At 54.1% G+C, this 14161-nt stretch overlaps 1 protein-coding gene across 1 annotated transcript in view; it reads right to left on the minus strand.

Moving 5' to 3' along the window:
- The window catches only part of SEZ6 (seizure related 6 homolog), a 45586-nt gene extending 41173 nt beyond the window's left edge, over window positions 1–4413 (minus strand). Inside the window, exon 1 of the mRNA XM_027130366.1 lies at window positions 4359–4413. Within this exon, the coding sequence (XP_026986167.1) occupies window positions 4359–4413 (55 nt within the window). The remainder of the gene's footprint in view (window positions 1–4358) is intronic.
- Between the last annotated feature and the right edge of the window lie 9748 nt (window positions 4414–14161).

Below are 14161 nucleotides of genomic sequence, written 5' to 3' on the forward strand. Positions count from 1 at the left end.
AGCCAGGGGATGGTGGGAACACGGAAGAATCCCCTGACCCAGGCTGGAGGTCAGGTGAGGCTTCCCCTGAGAAACCATATAGTAGATGTCCTATAAATATGTGCAGAAGAATTGCATGAAGGGCCAACTAAGCTGGGACCTGAAGCATGAGATGGAGTGAGCCAGGTTGGCCCAGGAGGGGAAAAGAATTTCAGGCAGGAGGAACAGCAAGAGACCAGAAGCTGTTGAAAACATGGATAGTTTGGGGAACTGATTGGCCTGGCTGGGCAAATTGGCTTCCTGCCGGAATTACTGTGAAAGGGGCCTTGGAGACCTCCTAGTACCTGCTCCCCACCTCCCAGCTGCTGACTAGGGCTGGTAGCATTGTCTCCTCAACACCAACCCCCCGCCCCCAAGCCTCTAACATACACAGCCTGGCTCTTCCTCCCTGAGAGGAGGCCAGTAAGCTGGGGACCCAGAAATCTGCATGACTTGACAGCCTTTGGAGGCCCTAATGTGCTTCCAGGCTTGGCAACCACCAGTTTGGTGCACCCTTAAACTTGAACGCTCCAGGAGGTGGAGACCCACAGAGGACAGAGACATGCCTGAGGACAGACAGGTAGCCTGAGGCTCTTAACCATCCGAAGTGAGAGGTTGCTTCACTAAAGTAATCCTTACCTATACACCCTTTTCCACAGCCTCTTTCTTATTTGGGGGTTGGGGTACCCAGCTCTGACAGCTCTGCCCAGGTTGGGGCGCAGCATCCCTGAACTGAGCCCAGCCTGGCAAACGGGGCCTGAAAAGGCTTGGAGAGTTGGGGACAAAGAGGGTGGAGGAGGCTGGCACGCTTGGGCACCTAGGGCTGGGTGGAGGGAGGGGCTAAGGAAGGAGGTTTGTTGACATGCCCCCCACCATTCAGGCAGCCATGGTGGGAGGGGCACAGAAGCTCTAATTAAGCCCAGTTTCTAATTAAACCCAGCCCCTGTGTCTCCTCAATCCCCATTAGCGCCCCATGGTGTCTCCAAGGCATTTTAAGCTGCCACCCTGCTGAGGAGGCTGGGACCGCTGCCAGGGCCTGCCTAGCCTGATGAGCTTAGGCCCGTGAGGGGCAAAAAGCCAACCCAGACTTCCCTTCCAGTCCGTGGCAGTTTCTGGGTCCTCCAGTCTCCTCAGAAAGCCAGGGGAGCCTCCTGCCCGCCATGTCAACCTCTGGGGCTCTGAGTGCAATCTAGACTGTCTCCCACTGAGGCTTGTGCCCAGCACTCCCTTCCTTACCCCAAAGTGCCAGGTTGGGCAACAGGGAGAAGGGCTTGGTGCTAGTTTTGGCTGTAGCCCCCAGACTCAGGAATATTCGATCAGACTCCAGCACCTACCACAGAGTCTGCAGGAAACGGCAATTACCATTTTATGTTAAGGCAGCCCTGGTTTGTTAACTCTTTCAGCACTAGGGCTCCTGGAGGCCAAGCCTTCCTCCTCTTCTTGCCTCCCAGACACCGTCCCCCAGTTCTTGGCACAGAGAGCAACCCCTACTTGCTGTCCCCTCCCTCACTCTTCCCACCACATACTCCATCAGAGTTCAGAGAGGGGGAGCATCAGGTCCAAGGTCACACAGCCAGTGGAGGCAGCCCCTACCTCTGGAGACCCAAACCCCACCCCAGTTTCTGCTGCTTCCACCTTCACAATCTCCCCAGGCCACATTCACACATGCAGAGTTTAATTAACTTTATTGATATTCAGAAATTAGGAGAATGACTAAAGGTAATTGCTCATTAAAAATCATTAAACTGACACAGCAGGCTCAAGCACACGCCGCCCCTCCCAAACCGCTTTCCTCTCCCCTTGTGGCAGGATCGCCGGGTACCAACTGTGGGTTGAGAGGACCACCGGTGGCTCATGGCACCCCTCAAGCCTCAGGCCGATCGTGCCCCCGCAGCTGCAGAGGGAATAGGGGACTGAACCCATGGGGTTGAGCCTGGCCCAGCATGATCTCGCCCTGCCCCTGAGGTCTCCACCTATGCTGCCTCCTGCCACTTCTGGGCTGCTTCCGGCTGCATCCAAGCCTGTGTCTCTCTGCCAAAATGTGAGGAAAGCTGAGGCTCCCCTCTCGAGGCCACGAGGCAGAGGGATGCACCACCCAGCCACAAAGGCTCACAGGCCGAGGTCTTTACTGCTCCGGGCCCGCCTTCTCATTGCTGAAGCCCCCAGGAGCCCTGAGATGGCCAAATGCATTGCCTGCCAGTGAGACCACTCAGTACCCAAACGACTGGGACCTTGCAGCCCCGCTGGGAGGAAGGGGTGTGCCAGGGCTGGCCCAGGTCCAGGCCTTCTCTCCTCAGGCCTGGCATTGCCAGGCTCCTTCCTCTTCTCCCTTGGGGAGTGAAAATAAAGATCTTTCCAAGCAGGCAGACCCCTATCCCACACACCCCTTGGGGGAGAGGTCTCGTGGGCATTGGGGAGGTCCGGATGGTCAGGGAGGGACACTGGCTGGACACACACAGACTCTCTGCCACAGAGTGAACAGATTCTTCTCAGCGCTCACACCCACAAGCCTAGCGAGGCTCCCCAGACTCCCGGCCACACCAGCCATCCTCCTGGAGACCCGCAGTCTCACTCCAGCCCTGCAGGGAGCTTTCTGGCAGAGGCTGCACCGCACACTGGTGGCCTTACACACTCCTCACACCACTCACTGCTGAGCCCTCATGCAACATCCAGACCTTCTGAAGCCCAGACACACTCGGACCCACTACTCCGGACACTCTGGGCCCTGATTACGTTCACACACAGACCCACACACCCACCCAGGAGATTTCGGACCACAGGCCAGGAGGCACACACAGGGCCTGCACCCCAAGGGAGCTGTCCAGCACAAGGACATGGCCCAATCACAAGAAATGCCCCGGGCTCCCAGGGACATTTTCGGACAGCTGGGCCAGGATGCGAGCTTCTCCTCCCCCCTCTCCCTGCCCTGGCCCTGTAGGGCGTTCAGGACTCTTTCCCTCTTCCCCAGCGGGAACACATGGCACTGAGTTCCTGGAGCCACAAAAGAACCCGGTCTGGGCAGCCAGGGAGCAGAGTGAGCACACCTGGCTGCGTGTGACTGGAGCCAGAGGCTCAGAGAGGGGCTTCCACGTCTCTGGGGACGCAGAGCGAAGAAAACCGTGGCCCAGGGGCCCAACCTGGCCCCGGCCCCACCGCCCTGAGCTCCAACGAGGCCTGGAAAGATGGAGCGAAGAGGTTAGAAACTCCCACCTTCTCCCCCCTCCACATCATGCCCTACGAACCATACTCCTAGGGATGGCGGGTCCCAACGCCAAGCAAGGTTTCGGCGATCACACCAGTCACTGGCTGCAGTGGAAGAAAGACGTGGGTGTCCGTAGTTTTGAGAGCGTTTGTTTGAGCCAGGGCAGGTCCCGCCGAGAGTTGGAAACCTTCCTTCCCCGAGGCACAGAACCCCCATCCTCTCCCTAACATTCCCTCGCTGCACACTCCATGGCCAAGCTTCTCTCGACCCGGGACCGATGAAGTTGGAAATCTGACCGCAAGCGGGGGACCGAGGACCGCAGGGTGAGGTACCAGTCCTCCTGCGAAGAGTCTGCGGCCATGGGGTGGGGAGGGGCCGAGCAGGACGGCAGGCAGGGAGGTAGGAAGAGCTCCGGCCGTGTGCAAGAATGGAGGGTGCAAGGAAAGGACTCCGGGGAGGACAGAGTCTCTATCTCAGGACCTCAGCTGTTGCAGCCCAGGGCAGAGTGAGGAGCCTGATAGGGGTCCCCGGACCCCCCGAGTTTCTCCCTGGAATTGTACTCTAAATCCCGACTCCCGCGTGGCAGCGCCAAGGCGGAGAGAGGTGAGCGAAGTCCCAAATCCGGGTCCGGCCGCCATCCGGACCCGTCCCTCCGCAGTGAGAGGCCCCGGAACGGGTGGCAAAGTCGAACGAAGTTTGGCGGGCGACAACGGAGGCGGGACCCTGGGCCTCCAACGGGACCGTCCCGACTCACCGCCCTGTGCTCTGCCCCCCGGCACGCGCCCCAGCGCTCCCAGACGCCTGGAGTGTGGAGAGGTAGCGAGCGGGTGAACGCGTGAGTGTATGTGGGAAGTGGGTGGCGTGATGAATTGCCGCTGAAAAATCCCATTAGATCCGGAGAGATGATTAAAGGCGAGGTCTCGGCCGGGTGCGAATGGCGGGAGCAGCGGCAGCTTCCCGCCCGCGGAGCCCGTGCCCCGCCCGGCTCGGCCGGCGCGGGGAGCAGCGCAGCCGGCGGAGCGCGGTGCCTGGGCTGGGCAGCCAGATGCGCGGAGCTTAGCGCGGGGATGGTCCTCTCTTCCCACCCCCGGGACCCTGCTCCTGCCCAGTCCTGCCGCCGGACGCCGGGGTCCCTTACCGTGAGCCAGGAGCGCCAGCAGCGAGGGCAGGAGCAGCAGGTCTGCCGGGCGCATAGTGCCGGTAGCGGCCGCGCCCCAGGTCGGGGCCGCGATGGGAGGGCTGGGAGCTCGGCGGGGCTTGGGTGCGGGTCCTGCCGGGGAGAGGGAGCGTGGCCGCAGCCGCCGCCGGCGCCTGACAGAATCAGCACCACGGCCAGCGCCTGGCGTCGGCGCCGGGGATCGCCGCGCCGGCTGGGGGCGGGGGCGCGGGAGGAGCGGCTTACCGTAAAGTCTCAAGCAAAGGCGCAGAAGACCCGGCGGCGGGAGCACAGGCTCCCGCGCCGCCGCCAGCTCAAGGGAAGGACTTCCCTGCTAATGTGGGCACACGGCCCCCGCCCTTCCACGCTGCCCACGCCCAGCCAAGCCTGCTGCCCTCTCCCCCATTAGCAGCCTGCTGAGGAGGTGGGGTTCTAACCCGATTCTCCGTGAGAGAGCCACCCTCTCACCATCTCTCCCCACCCCATCCTGGTACCTGAAGGCGCCAAGGGTGACCTGGGAAGAAGTCCGCGAGTGAGGCAGCTGGCGAGGCCCGCGTGCCCTTGGGGCAGCTTCGTCCTGGGCCTATAATGAAGATGGCTTTTGAGCGTACAAAGGACAATAATTTATTACTTTGTGTTCAATAAATGCCAGGGCTCCAGGCAGCTGCAGCAGCAGCAAACTGTGCTCACAGAAAAGCTTAATTATTCTGATATTATAGTTAAAAGCCAGTGGTACTCGTGTCCTGGGAAGACATTCTACAATTGGCAGGAGCCAACCTGGTCAAACTGTGGGAAGCTGAAGGTAATATCCTGGGTCCCCATTGCAGCCCTGGATCTCCAGTACCCTGCCTTGGCCCCCCTACAGGACCAGAGAAGCCACAACGCTAGCCAGTGAGAGCAGACCCTTCACACCTATCTCTGCCCAGGTTCCTGGAACTGGCGGAGAAAATGGGAGAGGCATGGGGTGTGTGTGAGATGGCATTTCCCTAGGGCTATTTTAGATAGAGACTTGAAGGAGGCCCAGGGGAGTAGCCAGGGAGGCTGTACCATTCAAGGGCATAGAAGAACAAGCTTCTAGGACTCTGCTTGGGCTGAGCAGCCCCAGTGAGTCATGGGGCAGCAAAGAGGGCAGTCACATCCCTGAGGCAGATGTTTAGATCCAGAGGTTTTTCTGGCTCCAAGGATGAGCTCACTTGAAGAGCCTCAATGGACAAATGGGACATGACCCTGTGACTGATGTTATTACTCCCTGTAGAGGAAGAGGAGGGCTGAACTTCCTGTGGCCCCCGGGGAGAAGGATAGCTTTCTGTTTAGTTCTTTTCACATGAACTTGGCTCCTCTCCAAAGCTTCCAGACTCCAGTCATTGTCCAATGCTCTTCCTGATCTCATTCTAGAAGCAAGTGGCAAGACTTCTGCTCATTCCTCAGTCTTTTTGTCCTTACCACCTCCACAATCTTCCAGCTCTGCTTATCAGATTCTCTCTAGATCCTCTTACTGTGGGCCCTGGGGAGCTACCTTGATCCCTGTAAAGAATCCCAGGCAGCAGGCAGGTGGCATGTAGAATTACCTGAGGGAGTCCCTGGGAGAGGATTTCTGGACCGTTGTTTCAAGAAGCTGAGAAAAAATATGGCAGTAGCAGAAGGATGGCAGAAGCGAAGGGACTTGACAAAAGAATCAGAGGTAGGGAGAGGAAGCCAGGAAAGAAGATGCAGAAGGGACGGAGGGAGAGGGTTGCCAACAGAGGAGGGAGGTAGAAGGTTTTGTGGATGAGGGGAGTTTGAGGAAATACTGGCAAATGGCATGAGATTCTTCCTTTCCTCCTTGAAGGTATTCCTGAGCTCCTCCTTGATTCCTGGGCTCCTCTGAACTAAGCAGCTTGGGCAGAGGAGGGTGAATCATGACCCAGGGATGAACCTTGTGTGCCAGGATGATTCATGGGGATTTGGACGCTGGTGGCAGCTGGGCTTCCTGATGAGGTGGGCACTACTCACAAGAAGGAGAAGCTCAGGAACATGTCACATCATGGTTTCTACTGCCTGAAGTAACCTAGGCATTCAGGAGGGGGTCCAATAAAGACTACAAACCCCAGAATGCATCACTCTGCCCTGAGCTCAGAGGATGGGTTTGTACTGCATCATGGGAAGAATATGTACCTGGGCTGTCCCTCCCTCCTGAAGACAGTCAACGTGGCCTCTGTGCTATGGGTTCCCAGTTAGGTTGAGGCAGAGCCTGGACCAAATTGGGAAGTAGTAGAGTTTCTGTCAACACCTTGTCTCACGCCCTTCAAGGGGCCCGTTCTCCCCAGATCTCAGCATCACCCACAAATTAAGGACAATAAGATGCCTTAGGGAACATTCAGCTCTATGCTACAGGTTTATAGTGCACTCAAGTCATATACACATTTGAAAGTGGCAGCCTGGGGAGACTTGCAAGGCTCCCTTTACTGGTCTCATTTCTCCTCTTCATTCTGTGTCCTCCACCTGGCTCTTTACCCCCAGAGGATCTTGGGCTTCCTTGTCTATGTAGTTGCTTGCTTGTCTTCTCTACTAGCTGTCGACTCTGTGAAGGTTCAGAACATGTCTGTCTCTTCAAATCTCAACCTAGCCCAGTGCCCTACACATAGTAGATGCTTAATAAATATTTGTGAATAAATAATGGCATGCCCAAGGCAGGTCACTGGTGCCAAATTAGTGCTGTAAGATAATGGAGAGGGGACAATTGCTTTTGAGGAGGAGGGGAGGTCATTGAAAGTTTCACACAGCAGATGGGTTGACTGAAATCAGTCTTTTTTGGTTTGTTTTTGGCCACACCATGCAGCTTGTGGGATCTTAGTTCCCCCGACCAGGGATTGAAACCGTGCCTCCTGCAGTGGAAGCGCTAAGTCCTAACCACTGGACAACCAGGGAATTCCCTGAAATCAGTCTTAATTATGCTTTAGGTTTCAGTCAGGGGAGAGGAAGAAGGAGGGCATCCAAAGTGGAGGGAGGGACTTGTGCAAATGCAAAGTGGTGGAAACTGCAAGATGGTGTGGGGTCAGGGAGAAGACTGGTTTTGGTGGAGAAGGGAGTCTCTGCAGGGATGTAGGAGGAAGCGTTGGAGCAGGCTGGGGCCAGGCTTTGTGTTCGTCTGAGCCATAGGACATCCTTAGTGACTACATGGAAGGGGTTACCCCATCACAAAGATATTTGCACCCAAACAAGGGAGTCCGGACTTATTAAGGTTGGTTTTCAAGCACCATGGCTAGTGATAGGAACTGAGGGGTTCACTGCTGACTCAGAAGGTACGGGAAGGGATCTGAGTTACAATGGCTGCACTAGGACTGAGAGCCAGAGAGAGGGAGGAAGGGGCTTTCCAACCTCAGGGACCCTCATAGCTTCTGCCCAGAGGGTGCCAGACATCCAGCACACACCCTTGGAGAAGCCAGCCTCACGTCCCCACTTCCAAACAGCCCATCAATTTGCGGGATCACAGGCACATTGGTGACTTATTTTGAAGTCTCTGCCTGGATGACATTTGCTTTCTGAGTGAAAGGAGAAGAAAATTAGTCTCCTCTAACACAGCTTTCAAACCAGAGCTACATCTTCCATGGAGCCAAGGGGTTTTGGGGGTTTCAGGGAAGCAGGAGCAGGGGCTACCACCTAACTCCAGAGACTCCCAGGGGCACACTGCTGCCTGTTCACCTCAAACCACTCCTCAGAGGGGGCTCCGAGACCCTGCAGCATCTGGAGCAGTCTGGGATGCCACAGCTCCAGCCAGGCTTCCTGAAGTACCCAAAGTCAACCTTTTGAATTTAGGGGCAGAAGGAGGGCTCTGCTCTCATAAATGGGAGTCCTAACTCCTGAGTATTTGCTCCCACTGCAGGACCAGGGCCAGATCAGCTTCTGCAAGAGCCCAGGATGGGTAGAGACAGCAGCAGAAGGGGGTTTGATGTGAGCTGCTTTCCATCTCCAGATCGAGGCCTCCAGCCGCCCCACCACCCCCAGCCAAAGCCTTTGATCCTCCACAGCTCCATAAATGTTTAATGCCACTGGCTGGGCAGAAATGAGGCAGGTGCTGAAACAGAGAGACTGGGGAAAGGACTTAAGATCCATGATGTTGGCTACATTATTTTCACATAGGAGCCCTGGGATGGTGGGAGGAGGCCTTCCTCCTCCATATGATTGAAGTCCCAGGATTCAAGTTTGTGGCACTAATAAAGGAAACTCTTAAAAACCCACCAAGGGGTTGAAAATAAAATGAATAATCAATTGCAGAAGCCCAATCGCCGGTTTGATTGAAGGAGAAAGATGGACAGTTAAATGACAATCAAATGCAAATACAGCTCAACAAACACCACAGCAATTACCAGGCACAGGGACCACATGGTGCTTGCAGGCAGCAGGGGTTGACAATGTGGAAGCCTGGGCCTGTGCAGAGGTGATGGGTGTGAGGCCATTTTAATGGACAGTTAAATAGATGCAAACCCTCCCCCTATCTACTTTGCATACACTGTTAATGAGTGGGGAACTGGAATTCTGGCATCCAGAGGGAGGTTATATCACCTTCTGTGGCTGCCTCTGCATCATTTCAGAATGGAAGAGGACCCGAGTGCCTGGGAGGTGAGACCAGAGTGGGCCCTTGCATCAGAGGACCTTGACGTGGTCACTCTAGTCTCGTCGGATTTTTCACACCAGCTGGTGCTGAAGTGTTGAGGGTTGAAATTGAAGGGAGCCTGTGGGGTCCTCTGGGAAAGGGCTCAAGGTGCTGGTCTTCCAACAGCTGAAAGGCCCTCGGTGACAGCGGCCTTCTCTTCTAGATTTGCATAATGCTTTGCATCTCATTTGAATGCTATTAATTTGGTGTCAGGCTAGGTTGGCACCATGTAGAAAAGAGAACAGCTGGCTTTCTCTCTCCCCTCTGTACCCTGAGGCTCACCCTGAGCAGAGCCCTCCCTAACTTGGGGGATGAGGCCTCTACTTCCACCACCCCTCAATGTTCCCTGGCACTTGGAGAGTCTCTTGGTGAAGCCAACTCCTAAAAGCCAAGGCTGCCTGGGCAGTGCGGCCACCTGCAGAGTTATGCAGAAGGAGGAGAAAGGGTCCCCCAAGGTTGCCCTCACCAGACCCAGAGAAACCTTGGGAGTATGCTGGCGGCCTTCTTCTCCCCAAGCAATCAAGGCGGCTTGGCTTGGAAAGGGTCCAAAGATAATAACCCAGAAAGGGAGGGAACAAAGACAGGTGATAATCCCAGAGAAATATAGAGGGCTCTAGAAATAAAATGCTCTGAACTCCATATTTCTAGTGCTTGAACTTACATTAAATATATCTGTCCAGAGGCATTGGGTTTACAGTGGTGTGGCTCAGGCTGGAGACCTGGTACCAGGATGATGACCATGTGATGAGGGTGTGGGTCACGGGTGGGGGGGCAGTGAGCTCCTGAGAAAGGGGGAGGAGGCCCCAGATGCATTGTGTGGGCTGCTCCTGTCCGGTGGGCCTCAGGGGGCTACTGTGAGCTGGGGGTGGGGGAGGAAGGAACAAACTTTCCAGGCTGCCTGGGATGCCCCTCAAAGGCATCTTAGTTCTTTCCTATGTGGAGCCAGCTAGAGTGCCCCACCTGCTTCTTACCTGGGTTGGCCTGACCTGGAATCCCGGTCAGTAGTAGACAGAGAGTATTTATGCATAGGACAAGCAAGGAGGAGGTACCAACTGACCAAAAGCTGGTCTCCTTTTGTCAGGGAGAGCCCTTCTACCCAACAGAATCCCAAGGCCAGCTCCACCTACCTCCGGGGACTAGGACAGGATGGGGGAGGCATGAACCACTTTCTGGACCTCATGCCCTTGCCCCTGACAGTACTTACCCTGGGTCATGCCATGGCTGGGGGTAGAAGAATGCCTCCCACCCTTTTTTTTTAATGCCTGAGGTAAGATTAGGGGGTTGCTTTGAATAATGTGAGAGGATATTTGAGTTTTCCCCTTTAAGCAAACCCAGGCATGAAGCTTTGGAATTACATAAAGGACGGGCTCATAGCTGGTTCATATTTTACAGAAGGGCTTTAAGTATTTCCTCTTCAAAAAGATTGCCACATGCACTTAAAGCAGATTTATGAAAATTTGGTATATTCCCCATTTTTTTAGAAGTTAGCTCTGAATCCAGTGGGCTGTACTTCACCTCTAAAAATAAGAATAACAGCATCATTTATTATTTACTATTACTGGGCATTGAGCTGGGGAATTTATATCCTCACAGCAACCCTATGAAGTAGGTATTGTTATTGTCCCCACTGTACAGATGAGGAAACTGAGGCTCTGGGAGGCTAAGTGATTTGTAGCTAGTTAGTAGGTCCAACCAAGATATACAGAATACCAAGGCAGAGCAGAAAGCTATAGATGCCAGTGGGCCTTTGCAGGAGCAGGTGTGGGAGGCATCTCAGGTTCACTGGACCTCTAACCGCTGCCCTGGTCTCACCTCCAGGAGGTCTATGCACAGATGTTCTCCTCTGGTGCAGTCCGTGGATGGTGGGCCACTTGGAACAGGCAGGGCAGGGCTGGTTACTTATCAACTTATTCTTTAGACAAATATTAAGTATCCACTGTGCTAAGTGATGGGGATAAAAAGGTGAGTGAAACAGACACTGCCCCAGCCTGCTCAGAGCTCACTGTCTAGAATGGGATACCTTGCACAGAACCACCTGATTAAATGCAAAGCTACAATGTAGCAGATACTCAGGAGAGGTTCACAGGCTGTGGAGGCCCACGCTGGGGACCTGATCTAGTCAGGGGAGGCTTCCGTGAGGAGGCAGTGATTGAATACAAATTTAAAGGACAAGTATGAGTTATTCGATTGAATAGGCATGGGAAGTATGTTCCATGCAGAGGGGACAGCACGTGCAAAGTCCTGTGGTAGGCAGGACTAAGAGATGGTTAGTGTGGCTGGATCATAGAGAAAAAGAAGTGTGGGGTGGGGTGCAGCTAGAGAGGCGGGCAGGTGTAGAGCTCCAAAGCTCAGGGGGCTGCACATGACCTCTAGGCTCCCCATCTGCCCATCTGTCCAGGCATTCATCTGTCCATGCATTCATTCTACCTTCCTCCAGCCTCCTACCCAGTTCATTCATCACCCTCTCACTCGTTTGTTTACTGAATGAGGGAACGTCTATTGTGGCAGAACCTTAGTGGCCTGTTGGAAAGGCAGAGCTCCCAGTCCAGGCAGGGGAGATAGAGTCTCAATACACTGAAACACAGCATGTCCATTTGTACAAGGTGCTTCAACAGGGCAATGAAAGCCCTAGAGGCTAAGTGTCTCCCATGGTTCAAGCTTCCTAAGGCAAAGCAACATCATCCACTCCAGGGAGATCTTCCAGTCACACAGTTCCTCCTGGCATCTATCTCATTCCTTTGAGAGCCCAAGGTGGGGAGTGTTTCTGATGTCCCTTTTCATTGGCCCTTCTTTTGGGTTCTTAGGCATCTCAGTCCCAGGAGAACACAGGGAAAATTGGTCAGGTCTCCCTCAGATATCAGAATGCAGTTCCAGACACTACCTTTTCTGGGCATGAAAATAGGACAGAAATCCCAAATGTCCCTTAATTCTAGCCATGCACTCCAACCCTTCACTCCTCCTTGAACTACTTGTCCTCTGCTTGTGACATCACAATGGTCTCTATGGCAACCAATTGTGAGGTCACCAATCTTTAAAGCAACAGAATCTGCAGGGCCAGACAATGGCCTGGAAGAGAGAGGGAGAGGGCAAAATGCAGGCTTGAGAGGGAAACCAGCTCCCACTGGGAAAGCAAGGCCACCTGAGACCTATGGGAGGGAGGAGGATTCCACTTCTAGCACATCTGTAGGGGGGTAAAAACAGCTTCTTGACTTTGCCCCTCACTGAAAACTTCTACACTGACAATCAGCCCCTCTGAAATTGCCTGTGAAGGGAGAACTTCATCTAATCCTACTCAGATGAGCTGTAGAAATCAATGGGACACGGTGAGCAGCATCCTGGGATCACTGAGGTGGCCCCATGTACCACTGGGAAGTGGAGGTAGGCGTCATTCTGGTCTCAGCCCCACTGGCCCAGAGGGGCTGGCCAAGACCTGGCCCATGTTGGAGCCTTGATTTCCTTATCAGGGAAGGAGTGAGGATGTGAAGGTGCTAAGGAGCTCTGTTTCCTCACTTATAGGATAAGCAACTGATTTGCTTAACGCTGTTGGGCCTGCCCTCCATCTTCTGAGTGAGTGGGGGAAAGGAAGTTGCTGGTACTTCTTGGGTAGGGCTGGGCAGGCCTGCTGGTTGCTCCGAGATCATGTTAGTGGTTTGCAAGAACAAGGCCTTCTGGAAAGGAAGACTGCTCATCAAGAGGCTGGGGGGGCATCCTGAACAGTGCCCGGGCTTCAAAGTCAGGTCTGGGTTCAAATCATCCCAGCCTTTTGCTTGCCTTGGGCAAGTCTCTGAGCCTCTCTGGGCTTCTACTTCTTTACCAGGGACTTCCCTGGTGGTCCAGTGGCTTAGACTCCATGCTCCCAATGCAGGGAGCCCGGGTTTGATCCCTGGTCGGGGAACTAGATCCCACATGCTGCAACTAAGAGTTCACATGCTGCAACTGAAGACCCCACATGCCGCAACTAAAGATCCCACGTGCTGCAATGAAGATCCCGCATGCCGCAACTAAGACCCGGCACAGCCAAATAAATAAATCTTTTTTTAAAAAATGAAGGATGATGCTACTTGCCTTTCAGAGAAATATTCAGTGAGATAACCTGTAGGAGTGCTTGGCACATAGTAGGTGCTCAATAAATGTTCATATTTTTCTATCCCCTCAGCCCTTAGCCTAGGGTTTTGCATATTATATGTGCTTCATTAATGCTTGTGACTATAAGTGCAGCGTGAGAAATAGAGGGCAGTGTTTAGAGCAAGGGAAGTCAGTGGATCTGGGTTCAAATTCCGGTCCTTACCAGCTGTACGCTTTCAAGCAAATCACCTTACCTTTTTGTGCCTCAGTTTCCTTAAGTATAAAATGGGAACTAGTGATAGTATTGTCCTCATAGGGGTGCTTAGGACTAAATGAGACAAGGATAGAGAAAGCCTGGCACTCAAGTGCACAGTGGCTGGTGGTGATTGTGCTCAGTCTTGAGTAGAGCTGTTTCTGAACATGCTGCACAGTTTCTGTTCACTGTCAGCTTGAAGGGAATGCTAGTGAATCTGTGGGATGTGTGGAACTAGAGAGTGAGTGAGCCTTAAGACAGGGACATAGGATGGCAGCCTCCCCAGGAAGGGGTCACCACTTCCTGTTTGGATTCCCTTGGTGTGGACACTCAGGACTGCTGCCCAGTTCATGCCAGTCACAGGGGCTGGGTCCCCAGCTGGGCTCCATGGAATGAGGGCTGGGCTGTGTCTCACTCATCTGTGAAGCCCACACCAAGGCCTGGCGCATGGCAGAGGCTCAGTGGCAGTTCAGGTGAACTGAGTTAGATGATGTCTATCATGTTCTGGCTAACATAGTCTGCGCATACCCCTTGCCAGGCTCTGTTCTAAACATTCTGCATGTCATTGATCCTCACAGCAACTTTTAAGGTAGATGCTATTAACCATTTGTAAAATGAGGAAGCAGAAAGGCTAAGTAAACTGCTCAAGGTCACACAGCTAGTAAGCAACGATGGGGCTGGGATTTAAACCCAGGCTACCCGGCTCTAGAACCTGAACTCTTAACTCCCATGTTACCCCCAGCCTCGTGGGCCCTGTCCAGCCATTTTGCCACATCTGCCACCACGAATTTCCCCCCCCAGCTCTCCCTCCCATCCCTCTCTTCTTCCGGCTGA

Source organism: Aethalodelphis obliquidens, unplaced genomic scaffold, assembly GCF_003676395.1.
Source record: "Aethalodelphis obliquidens isolate GAN/ISIS:26980383/991018 unplaced genomic scaffold, ASM367639v1 scaffold38, whole genome shotgun sequence".
Taxonomy (NCBI): Eukaryota; Metazoa; Chordata; class Mammalia; order Artiodactyla; family Delphinidae; genus Aethalodelphis; species Aethalodelphis obliquidens.